The sequence below is a fragment of the Malaya genurostris genome, chromosome 3, assembly GCF_030247185.1.
Source record: "Malaya genurostris strain Urasoe2022 chromosome 3, Malgen_1.1, whole genome shotgun sequence".
NCBI classification, from domain to species: domain Eukaryota; kingdom Metazoa; phylum Arthropoda; class Insecta; order Diptera; family Culicidae; genus Malaya; species Malaya genurostris.
Window position 1 is genome coordinate 48895397 of NC_080572.1, and position 18051 is coordinate 48913447.

The window sequence follows — 18051 nt, forward strand, 5'->3', positions numbered from 1 at the left end:
ATAGAGTAGATGTTTTTCTAGATCCCAACGTTTCTGTTTGATTTTTTTTTAATTTATTGAAGTTTTGGTGGTTGTTTAAAGTCAAGACTACGATTTATTACGAAAAAATCCGCCATTTTGTAGCTCTAAAACCTCCTCAAGGTAACAAACAACGAAAAGGAAAACGTTGGGTTCTGGTATTTTACTTTTTTTTTTATTCATTTTGGTATTTTACTTGTAGAAAGTGTGTGCAAAATTCGAAAAAATTGGGACAGTAGTTTTTGAATGGCGATAGACACGGACTTTCAAAACCTGCTTTCGAGAAAAACGCGTTTAAAGTTTTTTTTATCTATAAAATCGGAGAAAACAATTTATTATCCTAGGACTCCCTAACTCTAACAATTTCAAAAAATCATAATTTTTCTTTTGTAATTATTGTAATGCAACATTTTAAGAATGTTTTGCATAGTTTTTCGGTCATTCGAAGCAGAAATCGTGGGCATGCAAGCCGAGCTCTTATTTCTTCGCAGTATGAGATAAGCAAAGATAAAAGCCCATAATTTGCTGAGTTTTGTTCCAATAGGCTTCAAAATTTCACAGAATAATCTTGAAATGCTTCACTATAAGAAAATACAAAAAAATAAATGAATGATCAAAGGTGTTAGACACTATCCGCCCCTTAACAAATTAATTATTTTTATATTTAGATTTGCTATAAAATCGAAAAACCATAAAATCATGCAAATAATAACAAGCATAAGGACAAAAATGGTTTTCATAACAAGGCGCATGTCTGAAGATAAGGAATATTGGAATAAGGAGTTTAGATATATTTGGTCATCAAACAGCATTTTTGACATTTTTAATTTTTTGTGTAGATTGGAAATGTGATATTTTTTTATATTCTATGCATACAAAACAAAACTTGCACATTTTTTATAAAGCCTATTTTCAATATTCAAAAACAAATTTACTATTCCGCAAGAATGAAGCTAACAGCAACAAACCAACAAATAAACAAACCTGCGTTTCAACGAACGTTACTCATAACATAACTATGCAGAAAAGCGCTACAGCAAAATTTTGACTATTTCAAAATTTTAGCTACTTCAATTTGGAAACGCAGAAATTGACACAATAAAACAAGAAATTCTCAAAGTGAAGGAACTGTTATATTGCCAAATAATGTCGACGTTTGAAGATTACCGTATTCGATTGGATCTGTTGAAATTCTGCAGAGGATTAAGAGGTATAAATTGCAGTGTTTTTATATAGTTATACGTTCATAAAAAGTTACATTTACATATTGTGAGCCACCTCTCAAAAACGACATAGTTTCACAAATAATTCACAAATAATTCTATTCTTACCGTAGTGGTGAGTGTTCCTTCAAAGATAAGTTAGAAGTTGTTCGACAATAATGTTAGCTCATTCGAGCTAATTGTCACTTTTGTAGCACTGAGTAAATGTTACTCAGAATATGAAAAATGCAATCTTTACTAACAAATAAGTATCTCTTACTTTATACACTATTCAGTAGTTCAACTTTTAGCGAAAGTGAGTGAAAGTTACTCGTGATCGTTCATGGTAACTGGTGGTAACTACTCATATATCATACGGAAATGAGCAATATAATACCCAGATTCTGAGTAACTATTTTATAGCGTGTATGATTTGTTTGATCGAGCGCATTTCTACCACCGCAGTGATCATGATTTGCTATCCGTTGATAATCACAATTATATACAATTATGTCGTTTTAACTTAATGCCAAACCTAAGAGCAAATTCAACATCTGCAAGATTCATTTGGGTGGTCTATAATAGACCTGAAACTGAAACAAACGTGTCCCCAGCAAGCCGTTTTAGTCTTATTTTTTCGAACAGTTCTACTGTCAAATTTAGAACTGGTATACGCTGCCGTTCTATTTTTTCTATATTTGAAACACAGATAAAACGCTGCTGGGGCTGGCAGTTTATTTTGTTATTAATTCTAGATTTTAATTTTAAAACTGACGTAAACTATGCATCTAGAACTAGAACACTCCTGAACACGCCCTAACCCAGTTTCCATTCTAACTGCTTCCAAACCGTTTGTTTAAAGCTGGCTTCGAACCTAGTTTCAACGTTATTGATATGAAACTCTAGTCAGTTTCGAACCTGACATTTATATCGGGTTACTGAGTGCAAGTCTAGGGATGTCGTAATATCGATCGAATAATCAAGTAATCGATTAGTAACCCAAATAATGGAGTAATATATAATCGAATAGTTTGAAACTATTATTCGATTATAAAAAATTTAACAACAATAATCGAATAATTAATCGAGTAATAACCCAGATAATCGAGCAAAATTTTATCGAATACTTTTAAAAGCTATACTCGATTGTTGAATAATCGAGTAATTTGAAAAATCCGACACCCCTAAGCGTGAATTTTGAGGAAGCCTTCGCCGGATCTTAGAAAACCATGGTAAGTTTCCGCCACCATTGTAAATCTACACGTCGTGCGTTCTGTTGGTGAAATTTTAATTTCATATTACCTACAGGATACACCGGATGCACGTCGAAATAAATTCTGTATTACATAGCAAGTTAATAGTTAAATAAGCTAGAGTTTGATCAAATTCGTTGATAAATAAGAGCTAATTACCATCTAGTTAATCTTATCTATTCAGAAATAAATAAAAGCTATCTCATTTTATCCTAGATTATTACCTAGATTATGAAATTGTGCACTTTTGTTTAATCCTAGCTGCAATGCAATGAAAGTGCTCAAACTCAGAATCTAGATAAATTGTTGAGACAGTTTTTAACTAGCTATGTGTTGATAACATTAACAAGATTGTAATTTTGCCTTATTTTTCAGTGAATTTCAGTAAATTCATGATAATTTGTCTATCAACTTTCTGAGTACTGAAGAATGCATTTGCATTTCATGTGAATGTCACATAGTTTTCCACATAGATTTGAAAAGCGGCTAAACATGTTCGAAGTGTTGTATATTTCGAACACAAAGAAGTTTTCATACAGTCAAACTACGAATGTTTGAATCCTGTAACTAGTTTGTTGCTTTTTGTTGTTATTGTTGGTGTTGATTTGTAACTCAATGATCGATACTTTCTACTCTATACCATCCCGTAAAGAAAGTCTAACGAGATCCAATCGATACGACCGAATATTCTTGATTTCTACATATAACCAAGAATAGGTTCCGCGATGGCATTCCAGTTCTCTTACACATGAGTTTTCTCAACCCAATCTAGTGACAATAGTAAAACACTGCGATTGATTCAGTGTTGTGCATGTTGTTTGTGCTTGTGCAACGAATCAACGAACAAGCCGGAAATACTCACATCTTCGTCTATTCTGCCTTCCTGTGTATATATTATTATATATTTGTGTTGTTACCAGGATATAATCATAAGCAGATTTTACCGGTGCAGGTTTTTGGTGAATACGTGATAAGGTTTTTTTTGGTGGTTGGTACAATCGTTGGTTTGTCAGCGTGCGGAAGCGTGTCGATGTTTTTGTTTCAGTGCAATAAATATGGATTTTGTTAGGTAAATAAGCAGAGATTAGGCCGCATACTTGGATAGTTAGGTGATATGCTACAATTAAACGTGTCTGTTATGTTGATTAGTTTTTTTTTTGTATAGTACAATTCGTTTCATTTATTTAATAAATTTCGCCACTTTTTAGGAACGTCTGATCAGTTTGGTTTCCCAACTTAAAATGACGAGATTTTGTTTTATTAACCTTACAGTTATGTTGTTTAACTCGATTATTATATATTTTTTCAGATTATCACATTAAAAGTGCCAGAAAATTCAAATAGGTAGAAGGACAGAATGAAAAAGTAAAAATTTTGCACAGCCAAAGATTCAACACAGTAGATGGTTTGAGCAGATTTTGAAATATATTTTTAAGATGGAAAGGTGGACGTGAGTCTGTTGGATGCACATCAGAAAGTATAGAAAGGGGAAAAGTTTTTCTAAAAGTTGAAAAATGGTTTGTTTTGCTCAGATAAAAGCAACGAAAAATATTTCTCCATATAACAGGCATGGAATCTATGTGCTTGTCTATTTTTTATTCATCTCAAAACAATTACTATGCTGCAACCGGAAGGCGTGTCATAAATGATTCTACACTAAGGATATAGTTCCACTTCTGCGATTTCGTGTCTCATCCAGTGGTAGTACTGTAGGGCAGATTGTTTTGTTTTTGTGGTGGATGAAGTAGGTGAACAAGGAACTAGCAAGTGTTACTGTGTATATCACTGGTAGATTGTACTCGAAAGTTGTCGCGGTAAAGATCCAATACATTCTATTTTTTAACCAGCAGAATTCGGAGGTTCGTAAATCGAGTTAGTTCGCAAAAAACAAGTTTACGTTATTTGGGATTTACGTCGTAAAAAAAGTTTTGTGTAATGCACGAGGAAAACTTCAATCATAGATATTATCGAAATAAGAAAATGATGTTTGAGGTTGTTAGAAAATGATGTTCAAGGTTGTTTCAAAATCCAAGATGGCGACTTCCGGTTAATTGACATTCTTTAAAGATCATTACAATATGGGAATATTCGGAACGGATGTGTCGATTAGGTGCCAGATAACGATGTTTGAGGTGGCTTCGAAATTCACGATGGCGGCTTTCGGTTTATTATTATTCCTTTAAAACCCTTACACTTTGGGTTTTTTCTTGGAACAGATATGTTGAATAGATGCAGAAAAACGATGTTCTAGGTCGCTCTGAAATCCAAGATAGCGATTACCGGTTAAGTGACATTTTCTACAAATTCTTGCAATGTGGGTATTTCCGGAACCGATGTGATGAGTTGGTGCTAGAAAACGATGTTTAAGGCAGTACAGATATCCATGAGCGCGACTTCCGGATTAATGATAGTCCTTGAAACCACCAATAATTATTTTCGGAACGGCTTTGATGAGTGAATGCTGGTAAATGATGTTTGATATCGTTCTGAAATCCCAACATAGTACCAGTTTGTGTTCCTTGAAAACCCTTACAAAGTGGGTTTTTTGGAACGGATATGATGAAAGGATGCCGGAGAACGATGTTTGCGATCGTTCCACAATCTGGCCCGAAAGAAGCGAATCACCTTAAGGTTGAAACTTCTATAATCGAAAAGAAAAAAATATGTTTGAGGTTGGTCTGAAACCCAAGATAACGATTTCCGGTTAATTGACATGTGGGTAGATGCCGGGAAACAATGTTTGGCGTCTACTCATTAAATCCGTTACGAAAATATGCATTTTGGATGCAATTTAAAGAAATTTCAATAAACCCAAAGTCGCCATCTTGGATTTCGGAACGACCCAAAACATCATTTTTCTACATCTATTCATCATATCCGTTCCAAAAATCCCGCATTGCAAGGGTTTAAAAAAATATTAATAAACCGGAAGTCACCATCTTGGATTTCAGAACGACCTCAAACATCATACTGCTCATTAAACCTATTCCGCCTATACCCATATTGTAAGGGTTTTCAAAGAATGTTCATTAACCGTAAGTTCCCGTCTTGGGTTCTGAATAGAATAGTACATAGTTTCATATTTAGCCAAAACATCTTTTTACGAAGTAAAATGTTTGAGAATCTAAGGGTGAAGCCAGAGAGAAAGCGACAAGCGATGCGAAGCGAAACTTGATAGATCGCACGAAGTCGCGCGGTAGAGCTGAACTTGAATTCAGCAGAAAAATGACAAGTATGCAGAGTGAACTCGATGCGTTGCGAAGCGATTACTGACCGATCGCATCACACTCACTCTGACATACATGTGATCCGTGATCTTTCAAGTTTCGCTTCGCGTCGCGTGTCGCATTCTCGCTGGCTTCACCCTAAGGGTGAAGCCAGAGTGGGAGCGACGCGATGCGACAAGCGACGCGATGCGACAAGCGACGCGATGCGAATATCAAAGGATTGCACGGCGAATGTGGTAAAAGGCTTTCGAAAAAGGCGTCATCTTCATCTTTTTCACGCGGTAAATATTTTTTCTCTAATAGTTCAAGCTTTCGATGTTCAATGTCTAGAAGTAGTGCCGATTGTTGATTTTTTTCAAAGTTCTTTTTCAATTACTTTCGGGGACGCGAAATAGAGACAGAAACTGACTGTAACAGATCGGCTGAAAAGTTCGTATCGTTTCTGTGAGAGGGCGCCACTAGAATTAAATCCATACCATTTTCAGTTAGTACCAACCTTCAAAAGATACGTGTATAAATTTGACAGCTGTCTGATTATTAGTTTGTGAGATATTGCATTTTGAGTAAAGCTACTTTTGTTATTGTGAAAAAAATGTAAAAAAAAAGGAATTTCGTGTGTTGATGAAACACTACTTTTTGATGAAAAAAGTGCCGCCAATACCAAAACATGGCTTGATGAGTGTTATCCAGACTCTGCATCGGGCGAAGCAACAATTCGTAAGTGGTTTGCAAAATTTCGTACTGGTCATATGAGCACCGAAGACGATGAACGCAGTGGACGTCCAAAAGAGGCTGTTACCGATGAAAACGTGAAAAAAATCCACAAAATGATTTTCAATGACCGTAAAGTGAAATTGATCGAGATAGCTGACACCCTAAAGATATCAAAGGAACGTGTTGGACAAATTATTCACGAATATTTGGATATGAGAAAGCTTTGTGCAAAATGGGTGCCGCGTGAGCTCACAACCACAATGTCACAAGTCGATGAAAACCATGCTGAAACTGAACGAATTGGGCTTCGAATTGCTCCCTCATCCACCGTATTCTCCAGATTTGGCCCCCAGTGACTTTTTCCTGTTCTCAGACCTCAAGAGAATGCTCGCTGGAAAAAAATTTAGAAGCAATGAAGAGGTAATCGCTGAAACTGAGGCCTATTTTGAGGCAAAGGACAAATCGTACTACAAAAATGGTATCGAAAAGTTGGAAGATCGCTATAATCGCTGTATCGCCTCTGATGGCAATTATGTTGAATAATAAAAACGAATTTTGGCAAAAAAATGTGTGTTTCTATTAAACGATACGAACTTTTCAGCCGAACTGTTATGCTGGATGTCTCGACCTGCTCGATTTCAGTCTGACTGGGTGTTATTTCAAATGAACCTTCTTCTGATTCGACGGTATCAAGCATATCGTTGTACTGTACAAAAGATTTCAGATTCCCCGACGATTTTCTGGGTTTCATTTGATGGCGTAGAAAAACAAGGCTGTTGAAATATGGCCAGCTTGATGAAATGTCATCACCACCTGCATCCCCGGATCTAGACTCTGGTATTTTCCGCAGCTCTCGACCAAAAGTATCGCGAAGATTTTTCCATCTTCTCTTCACAGTTTCGTCTTAAAATTTGAGAAAAAATGTATGTTGAACATTTTTGTTCCTACTTTTTTCATCAATATAACTCGAGGTATCCGAAAAAATTTAAGTAATTTCATTGACTATACTAACCAGTAGTTCCTAATATTTCCGAAACTTCTTTCCAGCACTTGTTCACAAGAACCCGGTTCCGGTAATTACGATTGTTGATCCCAGAGCGCATTTCGTTCAAAAATAGCACCGATTAGCGCTTCAACATCAATCGATTTTTTTGTTCCGTCATGACACAAATCAATTCAACCTCTGTTCGCTCGTAAATCGCGTGAAAAACTGTGCACGTGGTGCTTGGTCGCTTGTCGCATCGTGTTTACTGTGGCATGCATGTTTATTTTTTTAAAGTGGACGAAATTCGGCATGCATGTTTATTTTTTTAAAGTGGACGAAATTCGGTCGTGCTTCGCCGTATAATCCTTTGATATTCGCATCGCGTCGCTTGTCGCATCGCGTCGCTCCCACTCTGGCTTCACCCTAAGACGAATAAATGCGCGAAACAACCAGTGCTTCTCTATAAAACTGATTTCGGTAAAAATTCCTTAACCCTTCCTTCTTTTGAAGAACGGTTTAATTTCATTCCACCAACCACTCAAACCCCAAACATTGATTAACCGCCGAAATCGTTATTCGCAATTGTAAATAGAAATGTATTTAATATATCAAATATATTATATACCAATATTAATCACTTCAGAGAATCCAATATAAATCGAAAAAGGCATCACAGTTACTCCATCTCATTTGTACTATATTCCCAAGCAGCACACGTTATTACACTTCAATGACAGTAACTCTTATGACACAAATTCATGGAACAAGTTGAAGACTTTGCAACGTGCATTATAACTGCTATGTAACCTGAAAAGCGTAAGAGGCGGAGCTTGTGCGACTTACCAAAGGTTGCCAAATAACTTCTCAGTAAAGAATATTTGATTTGATTCATCGCGCACATCAGTCACAATGAAACAGAAAATATACGCTTGTGTCAAGTTACAATTTGTTGGTGTTTTTCCCATTCAACATTTACAGCCAAACATAGGCATCCGATAATGAGAGCTGAAATATAAAATTCAATATTCTTTAAACTCACTATATCTATTCAAAATCTAAGTGCTATTCTATATTTATGGTGAAGTTGACCATTGTACTTATTGAAAACATGCGCGCCTTCGATATTTTGAGTTTCAGAACATCGACATACAAAAAAATATTCATATTTTTATTCCAGTCATATGAAATTTACAGCTACAAAGTTCAAATGTGTTCAGATAAAGTTTTTTTGTGATTAATATTAGTTTTTCATATACCAAAGTTAAAACAGTTGACCAATCGCAATATTTAAAAATTGCACTTTTTTCAAATTTAATAAATATTTCATTCCCTGGTCTTAATGGTAGCCATTGGCATAAGTTTATTTTTTATTTAATATTATTGTCGGGGATAATTTACGGAAGCTTTCAACCGACACTGTAATTGTATTTCTTTGTTGCATCACAACGAATACGGTAACCGATATGAAATCAATACATAACTTTGTCTTATAGTGTGTCACTTTTTCATTGTCACATTTTGTTACGGTGACCAGTTGGTGACTAAAAACAGTCAATGCGAGCACGTCGTAAGAGTTAGATTACCGAAATGTTACGTTGGAACTTATTGTAACTTAGTATGATGAGATGTCAATTCGTAACATTATTTTTACTCCATTGTCACTATCATAATACGACTTGTTTCGTCGTGTTTGTCATGCGACCATTATGCAGCATCTGTTTTGTTTTTATTTTTTATGAACAAGTTACATGTGCTACTTGGGTTAGTAACCTTTTTTGCCACCGCAATATTACTGTGATGTCCCTCGTGAATCGCAAAAGTGATCCATATTGATAATAAAATATATTTGGAGGAAGGTTCTTGCATTTGGATATGGTATTGAAATTGAATAAAGCGAACATGGAAAAAGTTAAATAATATACATTTAATTTGATTCCCTGCAAGTTTGGAAATGATCGGTTGAATGGATGAATTTTTCCGAATATTTTCTTGTGATGGTAATGGTTAAAATGGTGAAACAAGTTACATGTATCACAAATCACTAAGTAATATAGATTAAATTGTAATCTACATGTGAAAAAAATATTTATAGACATGCCAGGTCGAGTTTTTTGCAGTTTTTCACCAAAACTAACAGACTTTTGCAATCATCGCATCGTTTTTTTTTGCTCGCTATGCCAGTTTTGTGCTTCATACTTTATAGAAAAAACAAGCCCGCAGACATTTTTTTCAGATTCCAGATTCCATTCTTTTTCAACTCAGTCTGAAGATATTCGACATTCTTACCTGGCATCTCTCCGCGAACCTACCCATTTAACTCGTCCCGAATTTGATGCGGAACTCAGTATGATTTCCAAGTGGATTCCGAATCAAATTCCAGACGAATTGACTGGGTAGGACAGGACCAGACAGCTGGCTTCTTGTTCCAAGAAGAAATGCGTTTTCTAATTTTTGCGAATCCCTGTTGTCAACTTGAAAAGCCTCTCGGTCAATGTTGCCAGAACAGAAGGAAAAACGATACATATTCAACGTAATTTCGAGGAAAAATTATCTTTTTATATTCAATTCATTCACAGATTATAGCAAACAGTAATCAGCTAGAAACACTTAGTTTCTCTCACATTAAAAATGAAACAAACCATTACAGGTGATCATGACATCTTTCTTTCACCCTGCAGTAATATTAATTTCTACATTAAGTCGAGATCCTGCTGATGCAAACTTCAACCAATCATTAGCTAATCTAAAACTGACTCTAAAAGTGGATACATAGTTATCTGCAGTTAAGCAGAACGTCAAAAATCAGCTGATTGCAATAATATATAATAATGCAATCGTATTTCGCATTACATTGTTTGTAGTCTGAGAGCTTGGGACATCCAGCGGAAGTAATCTTCGCATTTTAAGTAAGAACGGCGTATCAAAACATCACAGTGTATTAATCAAGTCTGTCCACTTTCAAAAAAAAAAAGTCTCCAAACCAGAATGCACTCAATTTTCTCCGGTATGATTGATTTTCTCAAACAAAAGGCTCTAAGTATTGCGAAACTACAGGTGGATTTTTGTTCTATCCGAATGAAATTCAGGAAGTCTGTACCGTTAATTTGAACCTAAGTTCGGTCGAGCCATCGTTGGGAAAAGCGAAGGAGCTTGGCCTTTCTGTTTCAACTGACTTTGCAGCTGATTGTTAGCGATCCTTCTTGGTTAGAGCTCGAACATACGACAACTGGCTTGCAAGACCAGTGCCCGATGCATTGAAACGCTTCCCGTAAAGTTGCTATGATTTTTCTCAACTTGCAGCACCGTGTTAATAAAACAAATCCAATCACAAAACATGTTTTATGCCACTGTGTCAAAAATATTACTCCTTATTTAACTTCAATTTGAAATACAAAAGTAACAGGAGCACAGGATTTCATTTGGTTCGTTTAATTTGTTTAATTAAATTATATATATATATATATATATATATATATATATATATATATATATATATATATATATATATATATATATATATATATATATATATATATATATATATATATATATATATATTAGTTAGTTAGTTATTATATATTGTTATGGAAAAAACTCACTTCGACTGAACCGTTTGAATTTCGATTCCACCAGATTGAATATCCTTGGTTTGATATTCTTTGATTCGTGTCATCCTGGCTTTAAGTGACTGCTCATCTTCGTCCTGAAAACTCTGCTAGTCCCCTCTTGTCCTTCCGCTACAAGGAACGGGTGTCGCAGAGTGAATGGTTGAGTTAATGACTAATTCGATTTGCGACAGTTTAGTATCCCAAGTCCTTTGATCTTCTCGAGCATATGTTCGGATCGCCGCGTTTATTGATCTGTTAACCCGTTCCACTGGATTGCCTTGAGAATGGTATCGGGACGTAAACCAATGTTTAATCCCGAAGCTCTCCAAGAAAGTGGCGAAGCAGAATCGATGGGGTTGTGTTGCGGAAAAACCATTGATCATGCAATACTATTTTAAGAGACGATACGGAGATACTTTGGAAGGCGTGTATTTGGGTCCATTTGCTAAATAGATCCATCACTACCAGAATATACTGCTTTCCAGACATTGTCCTTGGCAAAGGGCCAATGTAATCAATGGCTATTATCTGCCAAGGTTGGTTGGACTTGCGCATATCTTCCATTATAGAAGCAGTTGGAGCATTAGCCGGTTTGATCTCCTTGCAAACTGTATACTTTTGTATGTGTGATCGCACGTCGCTTGTAAGTCGTGGCCAGTAATATTTCTGGCGAATTTTCCCAATAGTCTTTTCAATGCCGACGTGCATTCCATCATCGTGAGCAGACAAAATAATTGTTTTCCTAGCGTCAGGAGAAGGAACAATTTTCCAATCGAACCTGTGATCTATGGGGTCGTTGGAAAACTCAAACTTCATCAGTTGATTATCCTGAATTTGGAAGTCAGGATAATCTTCCGGGAACTCTTCTAGTTTCTGTTTCAGGGTATTGTACCAACTCGAAACAGATCTCATTGAAATCGCTGAACTGCTCCTGGACGGGGCATCTGGAACCACGTTGTCCTTGCCACGTCGATGGAGGATCGTGAGGTCGTACTGTTGCAGTTTTAAACTCCAACGACTTAGTCGTGAGGAGGTCTTCCATTTCGTACGCATTATAAAGGTCAACGCCGCCGAATCGGTGACCAGTGAAAAGTGATTACCCTCTACGTAGCCACGAAAGTGTTCAATTGAAAGCTAGGCCGCGAGTTCTTCTTTCTCTTACCGTTTTCGTTTATTGATCAGAGCAGCCCGAAAGCTGACCCAGAGTCGCCCAAACAACGTTTGATATGTTTGTTTTAGCAACCTGAGGTCGCTCTAGATCGGACTCCAATCGCATAGTTTCGCTCTGAAAATTTTCTCTGGTCGCATCACGCATCCAGCTGAGTTTGTTTATTTTTTCTTTTTTTCATCAGTTGTTGTTTAGGGCGCGTACCACGTGTTCGTTTTACTCGGAGTCAGAGTAGCCCGCGTCTAGGTTCAAAAACGAAAACTGTATCTGTCGCATGATCGCTACGTTCTGGAGTGGTTAGCTTTTTGGAATAATATTCAATTACATACTCGCAGCCGTCTATCTTTTGGGTTAAAACACCAGCTATGGCCTGGTCGCTGGCATCGGTATGAATGGTAAATTCATGGTCAAAGTTAGCACTGGCTAGTATAGGCGAGGTTATGAGCTTTTCCTTGATTTTTTGGAATGCTTCCTCCGCATATTGATTCCATTTCAGATTCTTCGATGTCGACTTTAAAAGCTCTGAAAGGAGAGCGATGATGTGGCTATACTCGGCGATAAATCGTCGATAATAGTTCGACATGCCGAGAAATCAGCGAAGCTTTGTAATTGTTGTAGGTCGCTCATAGTCGATAATTGGTCTGATCTTGTCTGGGTTTGTTTGCAAACCCTGAGAAGACAGTATATATCCTAGGAATGGAAGTTTTGGTACAGAAAAATGTGATTTCTCCAATTTTATGGATAAATTGGCCGCCATTAGTCGCCTTGCAACCTCTCTGAGCAGACGAATGTGCTCTTCAAACGTCTCCGATACAATGACAATGTCGTCTAAGTACACGAAGACGTTTGGCTCCAGTACACCTTGTCCCAGAAATCGGTTCATCAGCCGAGCTAAAGTAGCTGGGCTATTGATGAGACCGAACGGGAGTCTGGTGAACTGGAACATCCCCTTGCCCTGGACGCTAAAAGCACAATATTTTCTCGAATGAGATGACAACGGTATTTGCAGGAATACCTCGGTCAGGTCGATTGTGCTGAGATAACGAGCCCTTGGTAGGCGACTAAGGATGCGTCCAGGATGGGGTAGGGGATAAGCATCACGAGTCGTCCGCTCATTGAGCTTGCGGGCGTCCAGGCATAATCGAATGTGGCTTCCACTATCTAGGAGTGCACAAACCGGAAGATCAAAGATTGCTATTTGAGCATGAGGGCGATCATCCTTTCCGTTAGGCGAACTTAAGATGATCTTGTTCACTTGTGGCTGTATCATTGTCTCTTCGTTACAATCAGATCGAGGTGCATAGATGTTTTCTACGGATGATAAAACTGTCTGGAAATGATTATTGATGCGCACTTGACGAGAAGCCTGCGACTCTAGGACTCCTTTGTAGGGTTTTATGAACAATATGGGCAGTTTTTATACACCACTCCCGGAAACGCACATATTCGGCAAAATAGTCGTTTCGGAGAAGGGCATTCCCCGTATCGCGCTCGTCTCCGCTGTTAAAGCACTTCATGAATCATGATTCATGAATTTCGAGCCGCACCAGACAATCGGTAACAATCCTTTATCCCCTTGAATGCAGTTGAACTTTATTCGAATTCGACTTACGGTTTCGAAATGAGGAAGGCACCATTGCACCACACCATTATATACAATTAATAGCTCTCGAATTACAATGATTGGAAAAAAGTGCTTGCAAATAAGCCATTCACCCTTTTCCTAAAAAATCAGTCTTGTGTCGAGTTGGTCGCTCCGTTCGTGCAAAGCAAATGGTTCGTCATACTCAAGACGCGTGCAAGGTTTAAAACCGGAACAAATCGATCCTGATTTTACCTATCTTATCTGCTATTAATTTCTAGAATAGCTCAATTTTAAGACAATAAGATTTGGAACAACAGATATCTGCTAGATCTGGGATACAATTTATAGCCTTTTGATTGAAATTATTGCGTTTGATAGTTTCTATTCTGAATAATTCCACAATTTTCCTACGCTAGCACGGCACAGATATAAAGTGTATCAATTGATATTCCCAAGTACCTACAGGAACGCGAAGTAAACATCGAACTATAGCGTGCTGGATAATTCCCACAATCAAATTACGCTTTAGCCCCGGCAGACGGCACTCTACTGGTGGCACGCTATAGCTACCAACAGCTTGAAACTGCACACACTAAATCGCACCACACAAAAAAATATATCGTTCATCGTTAACGTCAATCGATTGTGCATTTACTCATATCTAAATTCAATAAGCGTTCGCATAGATATGTCATTCAAATATGCGGGGAGTTTCGGTGTTGGGACTGCTCTCATCTCACTCACGTATAGATGCAAAAAACAAATCGATATGATATATCAAGCAGGCCCGTGCGCAAGAATCATTCATGGATGGAGGGGGTCGGTTCAAGGGAGGGTTCAAGAGAAGGCTCAAGAGAGGTTCAAGGGTCGATTCAAAAGGGGAGGAGGGTGTAGATTCAAAGGAGGAAGGGGGGTTTCAGAAGGTGGGGAAGTTGCAAAAATTTAAAAAAAAAGACAAGTTATTTGCACTTTTATATAAAAAGTACTCTATTGTTCATGGAACTTAATGTTGGGGAGGGGGGGAGGGTATTTAAAACCCCCAAAACCCCCCTGCGCACGGGCCTGATATAAAGTGTTTGACTTTAGCGTGTAACTGTACCCACTACTACAATGCATCCGTTGTTGTTGTTTGTTGTATCAAACCTCTGGATGTTGTAGAATGAGATGGTTGAGCACCCTACATGTGATGGATGGCAGAGCCGATCTCGACAGCTGGGGTTTGTGAGTCGATGTAACGAGGAAGGAGAAGGGCGGCGTTGCACAGCGCTACAACAGGATACGATTTGAAGGTTATGTACGCGGAATTAATTAGGGAGAGGTTAGAGTACTTTTTCTGAAAATTACAAAAAAAATTTAAAATTTTTTTTTTTATTAAGTAGAAAATTTATCTGCGTGAGATATAACTGTAAATGTCCCGCCTAAAGTGAATTGCACGATTTTCAATTTGTTTACGATTTTACGTGCCTTTGTGAAATACTGTGTATGTTTGACGAAGATTACATTATACATATTTTCGGAACGGATGTGATGAGCAGATGTCGGTAAACGCTTATATATAACGCTTATTATATATTTTCGGAAATAAGTATGCATATTTCGACAGCAACGGAAAGTTTCATCGTTTTTTTGCTGGTTCAATCCGTTTCAAAGCAATCATATTTTAATTGTTTTCAGATGATATTGATACAACAGAAGAACCAATCTTGGATTTCAAAACTACTTAAAATGTCATTTTCCTAATCGTATTGTAAGGTTTTTCACGAAATATCGATGAATCGGAAGTCGCCATCTTGAATTATGAAAAAACCGCAAACATTGTGCATATACTCATTAAAACGATTCAGGAAACATCCATACAGTCATGGTTTTCAAAGAATATTTTTTAACCGGGGGTAGTAATATTGGATTTCGGAACGATCTGCTCAACAAATCCGTTCCAACAATATCCATATGGTTAGAGGCTTTACGGCATTCATTAAGCAGAACATTTTTTACGAAGGAAATTCCAAATAACGTAAGCGTTTTTTACGAACTTATTTAAAATTCAATACATTGCATTACTGAGTACCAAGTGAAATGTCAACGGAAGGAAACTTCATCGAACAAAATATATATTTTTTTAAACCAATAGCAAGTAAAGTGAGAAAAAATGCTTCCAAAGAAAATATCCTTCGACATTCCATAACTAAAACGACGTATCAATTTTTAGAGCATTACCAAACCTTAATCTATCAATTTGAACACTTTTTACCGAACAAGAAAATCTTCCACCACTTTCATCGAATCCAACTGGCAGCAAAACGGAATCTTTTGAATTCCAAAGTATCTAAAGTGTCAAGTATGCACCTTTATATATCTGTGTCAACAAAACATCTACCTTAGCTTAAACGTTAAGAGAAAAAATCTTACCTTAAACACCTGTCGGCAGAGAAAGTTTTCCTTCACTGGAAGCAATCTATACGCGGTGGGAAAAAAGGAAGGTAAAATTAGTGTCTGTCTAAATCAATGCACCGTGCGGCAAAGTTATTGGTTTGCGAGCTTAAATTTCATCAAGGCACAATTGAACCGTTGAAATTTAATACCCGTATCCAGTGAGAAAGATTACATTGTTTCTCCAAGCAAGAACAGTTGGTTCAGCAGTTATTGTTACATTGTGTCCCACAATATAGCCCTAAACTTTGAAGATACAACATTGTAAAGCATAGTAAATTTAAATAAAGCGTTTGAACTACAAGTGAGCTTCGAGAGATTTAAACTAGATGGCGGAATGAGTATACGCTCATTCAAAATGATTTAGGTCAAAACTACATCAGGTGGCTTCATGGTTTAACGCTTGCAAATCTTGGAACCTTTTTTATTGTCAGAAGTCGTCTTTCCGGAGATGAAGTTGAACTTTTTTTTTGGCATTAAAAATGCCTTACTCTTCACTATACGGGGACGGGGGTCAATTAAGAGTTTCAAAAATAGCCGCGTAACATTTTTTCGTCATAATTTTGAACGTTAATAACTCAGCCATTTGTTGATGGATTGATATAATTTAACAACCAATCGATTCGGAAACTTTTAACTTAAACATGTATGGCAACTTCGTTTCAGTATTTCAATAGCATACTATTGAAAAAATGGTTGAAATTGACCTATGTTTTCATCCACCAATCCCAGCTGACCAAATTGACGTCATTTTCTTGTTCGGCATAGGAGGCTTTGCGTCATGCATAAAAACACCGCATCATTCTGCGTAGTTCGAAGAGGAATCTATAAAAATATGCTGCAAATCATTTCTTGATTTCAGTTGATGCTTGACTGTGAATGAAACAAGTAGCTCGTCCAGTGAGGTGATGACTAGATTGTATAGGCTGGGTGTCAATTTAAAAAAATGCAAAAAATATTGCGTAACCTTTTCCTATCATAATTTTGAACGCTTAGGGCATATTCAGGAGTGTTTTAGTTCTAGATGCATGATTTATGTCAGTTTTAAAATTTAAATCTAGAAATTATAACAAAATAAACTGGCAGCCCCAGCAGCGTTTTATCTGGGTTTCAAATATAGAAAAAATAGAACGGCAACGTATACCAGTTTTAAATTTGACAGTAGAACTGGTCGAAAAAATAAAACTAAAACGGATTGCTGGGGATACATTTGTTTCAGTTTCATTTACATTATAGACCACCCATATGAATCTTGCAGCTGCTGAATTTTCTCTTAGAACTCAGTCATTTATATAATTTAACTACCGACTTTTATATTTGATTCGAAAAAGTTTAAAAATGTTTTAATTTGTCAACGGGTAGTTTGCATACTACGCATACGCTGGCGCGCGAATAAATTTAGTATAATGTTGTGTTATGATGATAATCATAGATAATTATTTTTCATTAAATGTGGCTAAATACAAAGAACTATCTCTCAGCATAATGACTCAGACCCTATTAACGGGTGGCAACTAAAATTTTGGAATTTCTTTCTCAAGTAGTCAAAAAAAAGACAAACATACTTCGAAAAGATCTGATATATTGAAATTAAAGATACATTGTTCATTGTTGAAAAACAATTAGTGAACATTTGAAAACGGTCCGTAATCGGATGTTCGGCGAAGCTTCCGTTTGATGTCGGAACAGGAGCGTTGTATGGCCTACATGTCAACTTTGCGAATGCATCTCTTGATTCTACCAATCAACTGTTAGCAATTCGTGGCTCTCCAGTTATTTTTGTACACCAAGGAGCTCAAAACCCCGAAGAAATCTTCGATTAGGCGACACTGAGGTAGATTTATCGGGTTGTGGTTTTTGG

General features: G+C 36.9%; 1 protein-coding gene across 6 annotated transcripts in view; it reads right to left on the bottom strand.

Annotated features, from left to right (window-relative positions):
* Nucleotides 1-18051, bottom strand: part of LOC131437871 (calbindin-32) — a 182655-nt gene that overhangs the window by 28769 nt on the left and 135835 nt on the right. For 5 of the 6 annotated variants that reach the window (XM_058607508.1, XM_058607504.1, XM_058607505.1 and 2 more), the window contains 2 exons: nt 16170-16215; nt 3336-3356 (listed from right to left, as the gene is read on the bottom strand). In XM_058607508.1, the coding sequence (XP_058463491.1) occupies nt 3336-3356; nt 16170-16215 (67 nt within the window). The remainder of the gene's footprint in view (nt 1-3335; nt 3357-16169; nt 16216-18051) is intronic. The other variant, XM_058607509.1, reaches the window with a different exon arrangement.